General features: G+C 41.9%; 1 protein-coding gene across 5 annotated transcripts; it reads left to right on the forward strand.

The window, feature by feature from the left end:
• The first annotated feature begins 698 nt into the window (after nt 1-698).
• Nucleotides 699-15089, forward strand: NPY5R (neuropeptide Y receptor Y5). 5 transcript variants are annotated; one of them, XR_013926164.1, is made up of 3 exons: nt 699-5841; nt 10029-12164; nt 14009-15089. XR_013926164.1 is itself a non-coding variant. In XM_080376177.1 (3 exons), the coding sequence occupies exons 2-3, from the start codon at nt 5836-5838 to the stop codon at nt 11367-11369; spliced, it is 1347 nt and encodes a 448-aa protein (XP_080232303.1). In that variant the 5' UTR covers nt 699-3623; nt 5724-5835; the 3' UTR covers nt 11370-12377. The 5 variants fall into 5 exon arrangements, 4 of the variants coding, with proteins under 4 accessions (XP_080232303.1, XP_080232305.1, XP_080232304.1 ...); XM_080376177.1 differs by lacking the exon at nt 14009-15089 and having other exon boundaries at nt 699-3623; nt 5724-5841; nt 10029-12377; XM_080376179.1 differs by lacking the exon at nt 14009-15089 and having other exon boundaries at nt 699-4369; nt 5724-5841; nt 10032-12376.
• Nucleotides 15090-18640: the final 3551 nt, after the last annotated feature.

An 18640-nucleotide genomic window follows, 5' to 3' on the forward strand; every position in this document is an offset into this window, starting at 1 on the left:
TCTCAACACTAAGTCGAGCGTCTCCAGCTGGAGCACAAAGCTTACAGAGATGTCAAATAATTCCTCGGTAACTCTTATTCTGTTGATGACCACTGTTAGGACATGAGAACACTGGAGCAGCAACATAGCTACTGTGTTAAAGATTATCCTCTTGCATGGAGTAAATATTTTCAGTGCATCAAAGGCACCCGGGACTGGAAGACTGTTTGCTTGTGTGTGTATGTTTATTTGTGTGAAGGCATGACATTGCAAAAAGAGAATAATTACAATAAACAGAGCACAAGTATCTCAACTAAAGAAATAGAACACTGAGTAAAAGAATACAGAATTCCTTTGAAGGAAAAGCGCTGAGAAGGGAACAAGATATTTTTAAGAAACACATGGAAAAAAATATGCCAAGAGATCAACCCATCAAAATTCTCTCTCACTGTAACTCTCAAAAATGGAAAAGATATCAAAATGGGGCGCTCACTTCCATTACAATATATTGTCATGTGTTCAGGCAATGCAATGCCTCTGTAAAACTTAAAATCCACCAAGTGAAGGAATATCATGAGAGTTGTTTGTGGTTTCTACTGTATGTAAAACAAACTGAAGTCACCACTATGGAAATGAATAGAAAGACTCTCTGAAGGTTTTTTTAACTTTACTTTTTATTGTTTTCATTTTCTAGTAATGAACATCAGTACATTACTAGATGTTACTGGTATTTTTAATAGTACTTTGTGATAGTATTTTAATAAAATTTGGGGGGGGGGATGAACAGTTTCATTGATGGGTGTGAAAAATTTTGACCAACAGAAATGCTTTATGTCTATATCACAAAATGCCTCAAACTCTGTAGTAGCTATGTCCTACCTTTTTAAACTGTTTTGTCCATGGATAGGTGCTCCCTCTGTAGCAGACTTTACCACAACATTAGACTTTGACTCATGGCACGTTTTGACTCAGGATGATTGACTGCATTCTGTGGAATTTGTACATTAGGTGGCTTAGACCTTTATTTTTTGTGGCATTTGTCAGTTCTTACTGACTTCCATTGGAGCTTTGAGTCTTCATGGGTCTTTCACAGTTAGCCTTTAGAGGCTAAATCTTCCAAGATATTGCGATGATACTCCCAAAAACTATACTTTCCAGAATGTGGTAAGAAACATGCCAAAATTAATTTGTATTCATATAAGCACAGAGTTTTCTCCTGTATTTTCTGTTGTGCCTTTCTGACTCAGGAATCCCAGTCTTCTCTCTCCGATGCCCCATTTTTCTTCCCCAGCTCCTCCAGAACGGGTATCTTCCATCATTACTATCTCTTAATTCCTCGAGGACTCCTCTTATGGCTTCAACAACCCTATGGAGGCTGGTTTCTAGCGAACTTGTACTATTATCTGTTGTCAGTCCTGACATTCGATAGCTCTAATGTCAGTACCTTTCCTATCTCTAGATCATCTGTTCTATTATTCAGTAGTATTACTGGCAAGACAGAGGTACACACACAGTGAGAAGGAAAATATGATAATGGTCTGAATAGTAATCACCTCTGATGCGCCCGAATGTCAGCGGTGAATTGTCCAAATACAGCTGAGAAAAATCTGATGTTATTTACAGGTCCAGGGGGAAAACAAACAAACAAACAAACAAACAAACCCACACCTGCAAGTACATTACTGGTTGATGAGCACTCCTGGAATAAGACAACGAACAAAACAAGTATGCTATTTTATTCTTAGAGAAAATTACTTTGAGGAAGGAACACCTGTCTTACTGACTGCTGGTGCTAAGCAGCATGTAATTTCTGGAGGCTGTTTGGGAATCTAGAATGTGCCTGCCTGCCTTAGAAACAAAGTCAACATGGAGGTAGGCTGATCGTACCTTTAAGAAGGTATAATGGCATCCCACATAAATCATAGCAGTGCAATGCAAGAAACCATAATTTCCCATCTGTGGGCTCTGCCAGCAAATTTAGATATTTTTTTTAAAGACAAGTTGGTCTGCTGTAGCCAGAAGTTTTCACAGAAAGATACAGTGTCTCTAAAACTTTGCTCTTCCCAGGAGTGAGCTTCCACTTCACGCAGTGGGGCCAACAATGTTGGAAGCTCTCCTGGAACAAGGGGCATTCCAGGTAAACTGGTGCCCTGGGAGATGATCTTCCCCCATGGCAGGTTAGAACCAAAGTGGGTTTCTATCTTCAGGTCAAATATTTGCGTGAAAAGCTTCAAAGCCATCAATGTTAGGTGGGAAGATGGTCAAAAATGCTAAGAACAGTTGCTCAGGCCTGAAAAGGACGAATTCTGTTCTCTGCTATGACTAACGGGAAAGCTGTCTTAAAACGACGAGATGGATTGGCACGTCACTTCCACCTCGCAGCTCCCAGTGCTCTGCTTGCACACGCCATGATTCACCAGCAGTGGGTGGTGAATAATGCAGAAGCTGGCGAAAGAAGATGGGATGTGATCTTCCTCACCATCCTGGCCTCAAACGCTGAGGATTAAGGCTAATTGTTCTTCGATCATTTACCCTAAAATGAGTGGGTTTTAACCTAAGCTAAATAAGGAACCTAACTGGACTTTTAAAAAGTTATTTTACAATATGATTGATCCAGCTGTTTTGTCTTTGTGTGGAAGTGTCTTTCATGGGCTAATTACACTGACAGCTTTTCTGCAGGGCTGGTAATATCAACTGTCAAAGGAGTGCCTCGGCAAATGGTAAAATCATTATGTTTTTGTGTCAGATTCTGTCACTTGTGCTCCCTGAGACCTGCATGTCACTCCATTCTCCAGCAGCCCTATAATTGGACTATGATCAATGACTCTTCTTGTGCTACAAGGCAGCAGCTGGCAAGAACAGCAGAATTTGTCTTTTCACGCTTTGTGCTGACTTACCCAACAATTTTTACGTATTGAAGTATTGCTCACTTAAAAAACCACCCTGCCTTCCCACTGATGGCCCAGATGAAATTAAAACCACCCTTCCGATATTTGCCCTGGTAGGAACTGGGTTACTCAACTCAGAAAAGGAAACTGCTGGGGGAAATCCACCACCTCCCACCTGTTCTGAAACCATGGCAGAGATTCAAGGGTGTTTGGGCAGCGTGGCCAGGCGCCCCCCAACCCTGCCCCGCTGGCCAGCGCCGGGCTCAGGGCTCCGCGCCTGCCTGACTGTGCGCGCAGGGCCCGGGGCACGCAGCGCGCTGCCACCGCAAAACGCTGCGCCCGGATTCCCGGTGGGAAGCTGGGAGCGTCCCTTAAATACCGCGGGCGCGGGGGCTGTGTACGGGCTCGTTATTTCCATGGAAACTCTAACTGCCGCCCGGTGCAGCGCTCAAATAGGGGCGCCAGGTACCGCCCGACACAGCCTTCGGGAGCACAGCCCCGCCAGCCCCAGACCCGCAGCGATAGTGGCCGCCCCACCGCGCCCGCGTAAGGTGCGCCGCCAAACCGCGGCGATGCGCGCCCCGCCCCGCTCCCGGGCAGCCGCCGCGCCCCCCGCAGCGCGGCCCGGCCCGGAGCCATGAGTGCGCCCGGGGGTGCCCGCCCCGCCTGGCGCTGCGCGCTCGCTGCGCACCGCGGCCCTCTCCGCCCGCTGCCGCGGAAGACCGAGGCGCCGCCGCCGCCGGGAGATGCGCGCAGGTAACGCTCCGCGGGGCGCGCAGCCGCCGCGCAGGCAGCCCCTCGGCCGGACGGGCTCCACACCGCTCCCCGCGGGGCGGACGCGCAAGTTTGCGCGGGGCAGCGCCCCGCCAGTGCGGGCGCGGAGGTGGCGGCGTTTCGCTTCAGCCCGGGGGGTTTGGGTCCCGCGGGCCCGGCCCCGCTGCCCCTGGGCCCAGCAGCGGGGCTCCCGGCGGCGCGGCGCGGTGCGGGGTGGTGCGGGGCGCGCAGCCCAGAGCGGCTCCCGGGCGAGGTGCCGGGGGGCGAAAATACCGATCACGCCTGGTTGGGTTGGGCTGGGCTGGGATTTTGCCGTCGCAAGGCACCGCAGCTGCGCTCCCTGGCACAGCAGGCAGCCGTGCACCTCAAGTTGTCTCTTCTGTCTCATTGCATCGGACCGCATTTCCTTGGAGCTGGAGAAATACTTGGCTCTTGCTTTTGCAGTATAATGTTGCAATTCCTCTTGTAGTTAAGCACGTAGAGCGGCATACCGTTAACGTGCACAAAAATCCCTTTTTTTGGACTCCTGAAGTAACCTCAACCTTTGGAATGCTCTCAGGTTCTCGGAGGAGTTTTTGCCCTCGCATACAGCGAGCCAGAACACCTGCAGCAGCAGCGGCAGCACTGCATCTGCAGCTCACGCTTGTGAATGTGCGACCCTTCAGGGCTTTCAGGTTTTGGCTCAACGTTATCTCAGCCGTTGATGATGTGAGGGCATCCTCACTCGGGTAGTAGCAATGTTGCTCAGTGCTTTCCTTGTGCTTAGGGGGTCAGGCAGTTACAGCCCACCATGTTAACTAATTATAACAGTGTAGAAGTTTAAAGACTTCCTCTGACTTTTTCTGTACCATCCTGATACCACTCTGGTATTATGGAGGCAGAAAGGCAGTATTTTTTAGGGAATTTTAATACTTTGCTTTCTCCCTGTATGTGTTTGTCTTTATTTCTTTTTAAGGTAGAAAAATGTCTCCTAAGACTGTAAATCATTCACAGCTGTAAAGATTTATTGTCCTTTTACACAGATTGAACTGTCTAGACTATTCAGGGACCAGCCAGCGTTAATAGGTATTAATATTGCAGAACATAAGCTCTTATCCATGAATAAACCTTAATGTAAGTATCACATCTAACAGAAGGAACATTTTCTGAAAGAACAATTGGCGTCAGAGGATGATGATTGCCTGCCTAACTCTTGTGTTCTTGAAAATTTCACTTTAAATCTACAGAGAAAGAGAACTATCTAGCCTATTTGCTCTCCTAAATTACGGTTTATGAGTTTTAAGTGATAGCTTTAAGTGAAATTATGAGATTAACTATAAGATTTTAAACATACTAAACTAGCATATTCTAGGTTATGTGGTAACTTTAACTCAGCTAAACCTGAATAATGGTTTAAGTTCTCCCTGACATGCTCAGGCCTTAGATCAATGGCAACTGAAAGCTCTGAAGTGTGATTTTGGTGAAAATAAGAATCACAGTAATCAGAGTCACGCCGAGGTATAACATAAATGAGTGTGACTTAAAGAAGTGTTACTTGAAATCAAGATCATGTACATCAGCTGTCATAAAATACATTTTGCTGTGAAAGGTAACCACAAATCCTCTTTGTATTTAATGTTAACTGCATTCATTTGATTCTTACAGTAAATATTCAGACCCACCTTGGGTCCTGCCCTGAAACAGCAGTCCCCCCAGCCCCATGCCGCCTAGGCCCCGCCTCGAGCATCCCACTGAAACTACAGGAGACCTAAACAAACCCTCTTAAAGCTCGTGGGGTGTGAGCTCCCAGGGCTGTAGCTGAGCACAGTCTCGGGGAGCGTACGCAGACCAGGCATACAGAAAGGGCACCTCATGTGCTTGGCTGATTGATACAGGAGATGAAAGGGATCCAACTTGTGGAGCTGACAGCTAGAAAATCGCCATCAGGTACCTTCAAATTGATTACATTTGATCTTGAAAGCAGGCGCAAGGGCACCCTGGCACTGTGGTGCATTCAGTTTAGAAATATACCTCAAATATGAGGAGAATGTTCTATAAAGAGGATATATTGTTTAATTTTATTTCTGACAATGGGCTTTTTAGGAATCTGCATTTTCCTGAAAGCTACAGCCGCATGCCATGCTGGGATTCACCAACTGACAAAAGGGAGAGAGAATCTTCAAAAACAGAAGCAGCTGTTAAAGCAGGAAGATAAATGCCAGTAAGTGCACACAGCCCTGTGAGATCAGTGGTATGCTAATAGGAGTTTGGGGACTGAAGATCAGTGATCTGGGAGGAACGCTTTTCTTTGCATCTTTACTGCCAGTGGCCCTCAAGCTAAGAGGGCAACTGGATCCTTTTGAGCAGGAGAGGAAGCTCTGAGAGCAAGAGATCCACTTGGCAATTCTTTTAAATTTTGCAGGAAAAGTCTACTTTCATTTCACACATCCAAAATGAAAATAAAATTTTCTTTGGGCATTTTGCAGAGGAACTGCTGTGCTGACTGAAGTTCACCTGTTGAAAGCAGCAGATTATAGTCTGTCTCCCTCCCTCTCCGTCTGTCACTGAAACTGTGACTACAGGGAGATGGTGCAGAAGTAGCTGCAGTGCACTGAAAAGTCTGAGGGTCCAGCCTGGGCCTGACCAGAGCCTGTTGTGCCTTCTTCCATTGCTCCTTCCTCATGGAAATCGGGACATGTGGCAGAGGAGATGGCACCTTCTCAGCTCTCACCCAAAGCAGAAGGCAGCCATAGCACAGGGGGGATGGGGCTGGGCAGCCCGTGCTGGATTTCAGAGGTGCTTCTGCTAGGCTCCTTCAATAATGACGTGTCTCAACAAAATAAGTCTACTTCAGCAAAACCAGCATATTCACTTTTTTTTTGTTTTTGAAGCATTCTATTAAAAACACAATAAACAACTCTGCTAAAGTCATACTGCAAGAGCTTTACACGGAGGTGTAGAAATCCACAGAACCTTGCAACAACATTTCAACTAAACTTCTAAGAAGAACTTGGTAAACATTAATTTAATAAACATGTTCCAGTATAACAACACATAAAACTTAGTTCCTTGGCCGTAATCTTAGCATTGCCTGTGTGGAATATAAATTTCTAGAAGAAAAAATGATTGTAGGTCATCTGATGTAAAAGTCTCTTCCTTTTCACTTTTAGTCACCCGAAACTGAAAGTGGTAGTAGAAAATAACAGCGACACCGTCAGATTCTTTTCAATTCTCTTCATAGAATCCATTGAGTAAAACTAAGCAAAATTAAATGAAAATGTACAGATTTCTCTTCAGACCATAGCACGTAATTGAAATGGAGTGGACTAACTTGACGGAGAGTCCTTTCTACCAGTAGAGGTGCCTGCTTTTTCCCATGCACTGATGAACCTGTGGCCTAAGATCAGCCTTTTCAATGACAGCAAATACCATCAAAAAGTCTTGGGAGGAAACTGCAGTTTTGGTACATGGATCGACACAACTTTCACACTTAATGTAGCTGCTAATATAACTTAAGCATTGGTGTGCATTGTTACTACTCATTATGACAGATATCACCATGTGTGCGAATATAACTGTTACTGAAAACAGATGCACTAAGAGCAATCCTAATCTCCGGGTATCTGAGAGAGAAAGAACATCTGCAGTTTGTCTCCTTTTACAGGTCAGGCCTTCAATCTAGTATCAGGTAAAACAAGAGACCACACAGAACGATCCCTCTTAGCACAGGTTTACTTATGTAGGCACACGTAATGAAAAGTTCATTCCTTCGGAGTCATCGCTGCTTTGAGAGCATTGTAAGAGTTTTTGAGGTTTTTTTGAATCTCAGGATGGCACTGGATTTCCTTCTCTCTTATTAGTCTTCCTTTTCTCAGTCAATGACTGGTTGGTAAGTAAGCAAGATCTGTACAGATTTAGCTCTTGAGTAAAGTTTCACTTCCCTTTCTCAAATAACTCCTGATTGGTATCAAACCTGCTATCAGGCAATGCAATGCTCAGCTAGTAATGGTCTCTTAATCTCTGCAAGATATAAACAGGAAAAAGAAGGTGTCCAAACAAAAAGGAAATTGTCCAGAATTACACTAATGGCTTTTTCATTATTAACTCCTCAGTTACATACAAAGGTTTCTCCTACCTACTACTCAGCTAGGATAAATGTAGTACTGCAAAGGTAACAGAATGTTCACCCTGAGAATATTAGGCAGATAATATTTCATATTTAAATGCAATGTACAGTTGAAACAGCTTTCATGAATCAAAAGAGAGCCTGCAGATCACAGATGCGTGCACACTGAAATCTGCAAAAGCATCAGTCGTAGCAAAACTCATCATTCTTCCATGTTGAACAAAGGGGAAAAATGATACAGGTATGACATAATTCCATAATCCTGAGATAGGGGAATGGAAAAAAATTATACAGGTATGACATCATGGGGACATAATTCCATAATCCCGAGGTAGGGGAATGTATTTTATCCAGGGCAGAGCCCTGCTGTAGTTTTCTCAGACAGAAGTTATGTTCGGTCACATTTAGAGAACAGAAAGAAATTTCAGCTGATTTGGAAGTCGCTGTGGTCTGCAGATCATACAATTTTCAGATGATTACTAGTAACTCAGAGAAATTAACTCAGAAAAAATAAGTTAAAAAATTATTTACTTCTTTAGCTAAATGTTGTATAAAAAGAAGCCCACCAAAATAAAACCCCTCTGATAATATCAATATAGAAATAGAGAGATTGGAATCTCTAGTCCGCTCCTTTCGAGCTGGTCTAGAGGCAAGGGTAGTCTCAGGTAATGTTGTTGTCTGTTATACGGTTTTCCACCATTCCGCTAGAGACTGGGAAAAATTAAACAGAAGTAATTTGCATTAATGCTATCCTGCTTGTGCACACACAATTATAATATTTAGATTATCTAAATTCACATATTTTATTCTTACTTCTATTTTAGCTATTAAAAAACACTTTAACTTAACATTGTGAGAAGTCGATAAGACTTAGTTCTTGTCACCTCTCCCCAGCGCATTATTTGCAAGACATAAAAACTTGCAATATCTTCACATTTTGTAAAAATAAGTACTTCTAATCATACATGAGGGACCTTTCCATCAAAACACAGTCAGTGAATCTTCTGAGGGTGTTTTATGGTTTGGGTTTCCCTTTGGCACTCAACAGTAGGAACACACACGTGATGTGAAGGAAGGAGCACATTTACACGTGTTCAGGAAACCAAATAATATTACTGCACTTTGAAGAAGCCAGCACAACGCAGCTCGCTGTGGATCGCTGCATCCTTGAAGAGCCCTGCCTTTTTCAGTTGACAGGTTTACCCTTCCGCTCAGTTTATGTATGTTTTGGATTTGTTTAGATCTTTTTGTTTTCTCTCGCCTAAGAGTTCTAAACATTAAGCAGTTTTGTACAGGAGATTGATACTGTGGGGAATTATGACTTTGAAAATTTAGTACATGCAGGTGTTTAAGGTAAAGCGGGCTTTAAACTGAATTCCCTTGTCCTTCTGTTTCTTCTGTGATGAAGACTAGTACATGAAGATTCTGTAGACAGAATAACTTTATGCTGAGTAAGTTTTAATGTTAGATGTTTCTGTGCTGAATAATTAGCTGTTCCCCAAATTTTCAAATGGCTGTGTGGGGTTTGCTTCCAGTTAACACTGTCCTCTCTGTATTACATCCAGTGACTCCGGATGTTTTTTAGGCAGTTTTCCCTTCTGCTTGAGCAACAGTTAATATATGATATTCAACACTTTATAGAAGATGGTTTGTATACGCACCACATTAGGAATTCCATCTTGGATAACTGACAGTGGTTCTCCTTATAAACTGATTCTTTTTGAAAGCTCTCATCTATTTTGTGTTAGTTTTCTACTAGCAAGGTAAGAAATACTACTGCAGTTGTTAGCATATGTCAAAACATCATATATTTTCAGGTGCTCTCATTATAATTTGCTGTCATGTAATGATCAGGCACATGCCCAGATGGTGACTGTAATTTCCTTACTCATATCAATGAGCTGTTATTCACATGAGTAATCTCACTGACTCTAAATGGATTGCTTTTGTAGCTAACTGCTCCCTCACGGAGATGCTGACAATATGTTTTATAGCAAAGCGTAGTTAAAAGCCAGTGTCATAATGCAGAACCTTAAATTGCTGTTGTCCCCTGTGAGCAGCCGGGTAGGAGGCCTAGGTGTGCTGAACACCACATGATAAAACCTAGGAATATAATTCATGTTGACCTGAAGTTGTGCAGGATCTGCCTCACTGTAGAATAACGTCATTATTAATTTATTTGCATTAAGGTGATACAAAGTAAATTTATGTTCCTTTACATTCTGATCAACAGCAGTGTCATCCTTCCTTCAGATTCTAATTAATGCCTTTCTCATTCTAAGCAGGACTGTAAAATGGATTTAGGATTCAAAGACCGTAACAACAGGACACTTACCAAGAATACCTCTGCTGCTACAAAGAATTTTTCTGCCTGGGAAGACTATAAGAGTAGCGTTGACGACATACAGTATTTTCTTATTGGGCTGTACACACTTATAAGTCTGGCTGGCTTTATGGGAAATCTGCTTATACTAACAGCTCTGCTAAAGCGCAAGCAGAAGACAATAATAAACATTCTCATTGGTAACTTGGCCTTTTCTGACATCTTGGTGGTGCTGTTTTGTTCACCTTTCACACTGACATCCATCCTGCTTGACCAGTGGATGTTTGGCACTATCCTGTGCCATGTAATGCCCTTCCTCCAGTGCACATCAGTTCTAGTTTCAACTTTGATGTTAATATCTATTGCTGCAGTCAGGTACCGTATGATAAAATATCCCCTTTCTAGCAATCTAACAGCAAAACAAGGCTATTTCTTAGTAGTGACCATCTGGACCTTTGGCTTTGCAATTTGCTCCCCTCTGCCAGTTTTCCACAAAATTGTGGACCTCAGCAAAACTTTGAATGTAGAGGCACTGGAGAACAGGCTCTTGTGCATTGAGTCCTGGCCTTCTGATTCCTACAGAATCGCCTTTACGATAGCCTTACTGTTCATGCAGTATATATTGCCACTGGTGTGTTTAACCTCTAGTCACACCAGCGTCTGCAGGACCATAGGTTCCAGACTGTCAAACAAGGAAAACAAGTTTGAAGAAAAGGAGATGATAAACCTAACTCTTCAGCCCACCAGGAGTACCGGCACACAGGTGCAGCCCTCCAGACATCCCAGATGGAGCTGTGCCTTTGGCAGAAAGCACCACAGAAGATACAGTAAAAAGACTTCAAGTGTGATGCCCACTATTTCAAGGTATCATCAGGATACTCATTCCAGAGACTTCCCAGAAATATCTGGCACAGAAAAAAGCCAGCTCTCTTCCTCTAGTAAATTCATCCCTGGGATACCTATCTGTTTTGAGATGAAACCAGAAGAAAATACAAAGATCCAGGATGCGATTACAGTATCCCGATCCATCATCAGAATTAAGATGAGATCTAGGAGAGTTTTTTGCAGACTGACAGTGCTAATCCTAGTTTTTGGTTTCAGTTGGATGCCTCTTCACCTTTTCCACATTGTGACAGATTTTAATGCCACTCTTATTTCTAATAGACATTTTAAATTAGTATATTGCATATGCCATTTACTGGGTATGATGTCCTGCTGCTTGAATCCCATCCTCTACGGGTTTCTTAACAACAGCATAAAAGCTGATTTAATGTCCCTTATTCCATGCTGCCAAATATAATGATTTTATGTGCCCCAAGATAAAATAAAACAAACAAGTTTGGCTTTCAAGCCTGCTGACGTGTATAGCTGTAAAAGCTAAATTAGTTTAGTTTAGTTAGTCTGACTTGGCTGTGATTAGTAGTGTTTTGTGTAAACGGATAGTTTTATGGCTGCATGTATTTCTTGCACTGGGCAGAAATGTATAGATATATTATAATATTCTTACATCTGTTACACATAGGAAATCATGGACAGTGAACAAAACCAGAATACCATTTTCATTACCTGAAATATTGGCAATCTGTGCTTTGGAATTATACAGAATACATAATGAGCAATAAATGTAAGACAAACTACTTAGACATATCAGTACTAACTGTCATTAATCTATAATAAAATACATACCGTTTACTAAATAACTAACTGTTGAGACTATTTCAGTGCCAACTTTGACTCTTTTCTAAGAGAATAAACATTTTTTTCTGTTTTCTGGGTGTGATTGGAAAAATATTTTTCCTTAGCTTTTTGACTTATACTTTGCAATATCTTTGCAAGGTGCTTTGCTGCTGGTTCCCCGATTGCCTTATTCCCTGGAACGGGTTTGTGGGTAGTTGTTCTTGTCTAGATTGTTTCCTTCTCACTGTGTTTACCCAGTACAGCCTATCTCTGATTTCCCTAGTCAGTTTTTACTCTGGCTTGTCATTTTATGTAATTTTCAGCCAGGCCTGAACTTATCTATGCCTTTGTTCTTGCAGTGGTGACTCTCCTGAACCATACAACATGCTTCTGATTAGAGTAAGCCTCCATTACATAAGTAAATGATAGTGGAAAGATAAAGAAAATGGAAAGGCAGCGCCCTTTTTCCTTTTCCAAAAAGCAAAAGCTTACTGCACTGCATTACAGCTGACCCACTTGCTTTGGAGAGCTGGACAGCTTTCAAATAAATATGCACATATGCGTGTGGGCACACACAGACAGACACACAGACACACAGACACACGCTTTATCTCCCTTCCCTCTCTCCTTTTCTCCATCTCCCTTCCCTCTCTCCTTTTCTCCATCTCCCTTCCCTCTCTCCTTTTCTCCTTCCTTTCTAGCCAGACCAGTACTTTTTCTTCCAAGTTTAAATCACATGCATATTACATTTCGCAGCACAAATGCAAAGTGTGTGTGTGTGTATATATATATATATTCGCCCATACTTTTTTTTCCCCATGTGGATTACTCTAACTTAATAACGCACCTTCACCCTCAGGGTGCAGTAAATGTACAAAACCTCTGCCCTGAGTTTTAAGCTGTAAATGCTCTCCCCAGGTCTAGCTAGTGATTATTTCCTTTTCTCCACTAAGATTTCTAATCCAGTAGGCTTTTTTCATAGCCTTTCCAGGGTGAGAAATAAAGTTATTATTTTTATAAATGGGTGTGGAGGAAGTCTTATTGTATATTCCTTGCTTCAAGATACTTCCCTTCTAGTTAGTCTTTAGAAGTGAAAGCAGTTCTTTTATTTTGAGGATTCATCAAATTATTTTTATCACAGTGTTACAATTCTGAGACCTTTTCTCCCCAAGCCATCATCTGCTAAGAAGTTTATTACATAATACCAGTGGGTAATGTCTCTGCTTCTGTCATTAAGGTATTTCCCTGAAGCCTAGTTCCCAGTAACCCATTGTTCTTTGTTTTCGCTAGTGACATACTTTAGTAGTTTCTTCCTGGACACTGAGTATTGCATTTTGCAGATATTATCTCCTAAAAACCTACAGTATGTCATTTTATAGAGTACAAATGGTGCAGAATACAGAATATTGGAACAATAGATTTTAAAATAGCTGTTTAAAAGTTTTAAGTAGTTGAATTTAAAGATATTTATGGCTAGTCTTGGTAGATAAACTTAGGGAAAAATTAATTAAATCCACAGTTAGAACTCAATGCTGTAGTTCTACAGAAGTTATATCAGTTTATGCTTGATTCATGTCTACACATTTTCATGTCATTGTAATATATCAGCTAACCTTATTTATACCATGTGATGTAACCACATAGTATAAGAGGATAAGAAAGCAGTCACATTGTTTCAGCTTGAAATATTATTTCCAGCTTTTTTTTTCTTCTGAATTTATTGTTCTCTTCTTTCCTACTTGCTATATATTTTCTATTCCTTCCTTTCTTTGTATGTTTTCAGAATGTCAATGATTTTTAGCACCTACACTTAGGAACATTATTTAAATATGAAATTAGTGTTTATTCAGTAATGACTCTTTTCAGATCAAATTCTACTCACTTTTACTGTATATGACACACGGAATCATGCTAGGATGCCAATAAGACCTTCCTTTAGTTTCTGAGGCACACAAAGATTAGTCTGTACACTGGTGATTTTATATTTCAATCCGTTTCCCTGGATGAAGTCAGTAACTGTGCTCCTTACTTTTTACACTGATTAAAGCACAACAAATGGTAATTTGGCAATAGAGAATTAAATCAAAACAGCTACTGAACGGATCTGCCATCTTATCTTTTTTAGGACAGTGATGGGAGAATGTATATTTTCTTTTTATTTATAAAGCAATAATCAGAATTATATTTTGACTTCTCCAAAATGTCTCTGCCTTTCCTCTGAAATGTTGAATAACCTTTCCGCCTGCCACCTTCCTTCAACAGCCAGTGTAACTTGTCCCAGTATAAGCAAGGAATACAGAAGCAGCAGACAGCAGCAGCAGCAAGTGAAATCAGGCAGAAGGCAATTCCAGAAAGAGTAACTTCTGTGAGTGGGAGAGGAAAGAACTGGACCATCCATTCAATGTTCTCCCAGTCTGGAACATTAGGAAAACCAGAATAAATTCTGAACACAAGGATCCCTCCACCCTATGCTTCTTGAGTAGGACTCATCTAGTTTGAGCTGCAGCAGATGCTCCTACGGGCTTCATGCACAGCAGCGACTAGCAGTGTGATGCTGTCTCCATCATGTATGTCAACGTGTCTTGGGAAGATGTCCCTCACTACAGGATCCAATGGCATTTTATCACTCCCATAAGTATACAGGCGTACATACAGGTACAGATAGGTACACTCCCTAGAAAACAAAGCACGTTAAAATGGATTTTCAAATAGCACATTTAATCAAGTCCTTAGGCCAGCTAAACTACTATGGGTCAATTCCTTCTGTAACTAAAAATCTAAGTTAATGGGAAGGTAGGAGTTTTGTTTTGATAGCATCTGCTAAATACAACCAGGAAGTGGCAGCTGCAGAGCCAGCTACCCACTGGAGTTAGAGGGATGAAGGATTGTACTGGTACAGTGATCACTCTATTAATAAAAAAGAAGATGGAAAAAACCCTCTCAGACAGCTGGTCTTTGTGTATCATGAATGTTAAAACTCTTATGATGACTTGCATGAGGGATATAAATGTTTTTTTCAGTTCTACAAAATAAGATTGTTGACAAAGTTGACTTTTTGTAAATGTCAAAGATTAAATGTTGTTAATAGCTGGCCTTTGTCCCTCTTCTTTCAGCCAAGAAGCAGCAGATGCCCACGAAGAAGCGCTGGTGTGGCCAGGCCGCTCCCAAGCCACCAGGCCAGCGCAGCAGGGGCGCCAGCACAGGCTGACATGGGAGGACATTGATTTAGATTGTGGGGAAGAAGTTGGAGCCTCTGTGGTTCTCCATGGCACTGTGGCAACAGCAGCTGAGACAGATGGGTATGGCTCCCACAGGTCTAGAGTAGCTGTGGTCACAGCAGGCCACACAGTCCCTGCGGGGGACAGGCAGCCAGGGCACTTGGTGGGGCACAGCCAGCCCTGGGCAGGGCTGCTGTAGAGGAATTGTAAAGGAATTATAAAGGAATGAAGGTGGGTTAATTATTAATGATATACAGCTGTGGGCTGGCTTCAGGGGCGGTGGGCTGGCTGATGTGGACAAGGTGCAGCTGTGGCTCGTTCTCTTGAGTAATTAAATAGCTCCAAGGGGGAGGGAAAAGGAGCTTGGGGTGAAGTGAGACAGAGAAGAAGCAGAGGGAGGAGAGACAGTGCCCTGGATGTAGGAGAGACAAGAAGCAGGGTGGAGTGGCCTGAAGAATATGAAGCAACATCCCGGACAGCAGATGAACTGTTGAAACCTTGTGGGAGATCGGTGGCTGAGCTGGGGCAAGGTGTGGGAGCTGCTTATGAAGTTAACCTGGGATGGGGTGGGATGGTAAAAGCCTTGTTGCAGCTACTAATTGCTAGTGCTGTGACAGGCTGCCAGCCCAGGAGAGCAGGCAGCAACACAGCATGGAAGGAAAACCATGTTACTGTTGTATTTGCTGGTGGCTGTAGCCTTTCCAGGCACATAGCCCTGTACCTGGAGCCTGAAAGCTCCTGTGACAAACCATTTCCTTCTCAGCAGTGTAAGCATCTGCGGAAAGGGGGGTGGGTGGGGAAATAAATCCACCGGTCTGAAGGTATGTGAGAACCAAGATGAGGTGCACAGTCAGGACAAAAAGTGTCTGCTCCCAATCATGCTGAGACATGCTCCAGCTCTCCTTTTGGGAAGTATAGGACAGGTGGCATGGAGAACTTCCTTACCTTAAGATTATTAACAGATTAAAAAACCCCTTCTGTAACCCATAGGGGTCTGTCAGCTTTCACTGCGCTTTTGACAAAAAAGAAATTGATAGTTTTCTCACAGAAGTCCCTGTGTCTGTCTGCAGCATACAAGCTAAGCAGTATGAAACATCATAGTCTCAAGAAAGACCTCCTTGATAAATGCCATTAGGTCCAGGAATTTGGCCTTTGATTTTGATGAAAGCCAAATTATGCTTTGTAAACTTGTATATTTGTATAATATACTACTTACAATAAAAAGCCTTAGCCAGAGGGGAAAAAAATAGTGTGGTCTGGAAGTGTCTTAGGGCAGTGACAGGACTCTGGTGCTAGACAAGTCTCATCTTCTTTCCCCCTGTGACTTCAATAATGGTATGAAATCATCATCCTCATGGAGTATCTTTATAAAGACTATTATTAAGTAAATTTTGGAACCATTTTTGACCTTGATATAGGTTTTATATTCTCTGAGGTCAGCTTTCTTGTTCTTCCATTTCATGTCTTTTTATTTACTCTTGAATCCAATAAACCTGTTTCCCTAGGGCCTTTTACATGCAGTACGTAATGAAATCTCCCGAAGTTGCTTGGTTTGATCCAACAGTTTATAATTTTATTATAGGTATATTTAATTGGTTGAAAGTTGCCTTTCCACTGAAGGTAGGTAGACCTGCTGTTATTGTTCATATTCAGTTGAAGTGACTTTTCACAGAAAAAGAAGCAAAAGCCAGAACAAGAAATAAAACCCACACTAACACTAGCTAGCCATGTTGTGTCAGAATGTGTCAGAGCCAGACCCTTCTCAAATATCTGCTGGAGACAATGACTTAGTGTCAGTACTGTCGAGCATTGCTAATCCCATATATGACCAGGAAGCCCATTGCAAATTTTTTAATCTGAGGAAGTATCAGCTAAAAAATTAGTATGGATACATATGCACTTACCACTCTCAAAATGTTTCTTTAAAGCAAAAGCATTTTCTTTCCAACCATGTGATAAGGACAGTTTTGCCTGTGATCACTCATAACGCATCATTCTGTGCCGTTGAGACAGTCTGTATCATCGTACCAGGGTATCCACATGCCAGTGCGCCTTACCACAGTGCCTATTTTTAAATCTCTGCAGGCTCAGAGATACTAGCGACATTGCTCTGCTTCAAAGGTTACCATGGTCTTCTGGACTTCATATTAAACTTTATCTCATTATATATAGTTTAAGGGGAGGGGGGGGAGGGGAAAGCCTAATACAGCATGTCCTTTGTAAAAATAGTCTTACTGATTCTGACACAAACTTTGTCAAAAAACTGATTTCCTTAGAAAGAATGTAACTGCAGAGAGGAAGATGTGGTCACAGTTTTTCAGAAAGCTGAGCTGTGCATTAAAGGTACAACTAGCATCATTGTTGTAAATTCAGTGCAACCATATAAGTCAGATTTCATTAATCTTGTTTGCTTTTGAAGAGAAAATACTGCAAAATATTTGAAAATTTCGAAATTACTTTGTTACATACTGATATTAGGAAATATTGTAAAAGAAAACACTGCCACTATCCAAATTCAGTTCTTTTGACTAAATATAAATGCTTTGTTTTGCTCTTGTAGTCACATTAAGATGATCCTTTTAATACTAAGGCTTAAAAATAGTCCTCTGGGAAATTATCAGCATAGTGATTTGATGTTTAAGGCTGAAGTGCCCTGTTCTTACATCCAGTTAAACAAATGTTTGCTTTGTCTTAGCAGGAGAAGGCTCATGTCTTTATCACTTCAGTGCCGCATTAATTGGACATTTTTGAGCAGAAGACATTTATTACTGTCACTGTGAACAAAACAATGTATAAGAGGATTTTAAAGGCAATTCTGGTGCAAAGTTTTTCTGGAGGGGTAACTTGATGATAAGCAAAGATACATCTCTTCAGATTCAGTAGGAACCACGAAGACACAAAACCCATCTAATGACAGACCACAAGACCATTAATTATAATTAACTATAAATCTGCTTCTTGAGGGGAAGGGGTGGGGATGGAAAGAAAATAACTAAGCAAAGAGATAAATAAAACCATCCTTGCTACAAGTAATCTTAATGCCTCTTTGTACCTTACATCCAGATTTACTTACATGGAACAAGATGATAGTCTTACTGTGTTTTAACTCCTCGTAATTCCCTTGGCTTTATGAGGCTCTCCATCAAATTAGGGGTCATTTAGTATTCATAAGGATTTGGCCTCTTGGCCTAAGGATTAAGGAGCTGCACAAGAGATCAGAATGCAATCCAAATCTTTACTTTCTGCTGGTTTGGTTTTTTTTTTTTTTTTGTGGTGTTAGCACAACGGGGAAAAGTGCAAGCTGTTTACTGCAGGAAAATTATACTCATTTTTATGTCACTACTGGGACCCAATACAGGCAAAACAATTACGTATCTTTTAAGACTCCACCAGTTCCAACACACATCTCATAAAGGTAATTGTCTGAAGCCTCAATGATACATTCTCTCAATTAATATCCTAGAGTTTGAGAGCACATTTCAGATAGCATAGCCTCATCTGATGCTCACTGCAAAGCATGACAGCTGGAATTCCGACCCTCATTCCTACTGCAGAACTGAACTGCAATGTGCACTACTAGAGATTGCTCCTTAAGATCATTTGGGGACTGAAGCTCATTCAGGGCACAGCTGATCTCTTCTTACTGGTTTCATGGAAGTCCAATCTTCAGGAAAGC

The sequence above is a fragment of the Falco punctatus genome (genome assembly GCF_963210335.1).
Source record: "Falco punctatus genome assembly, chromosome: 1".
Taxonomy (NCBI): Eukaryota; Metazoa; Chordata; class Aves; order Falconiformes; family Falconidae; genus Falco; species Falco punctatus.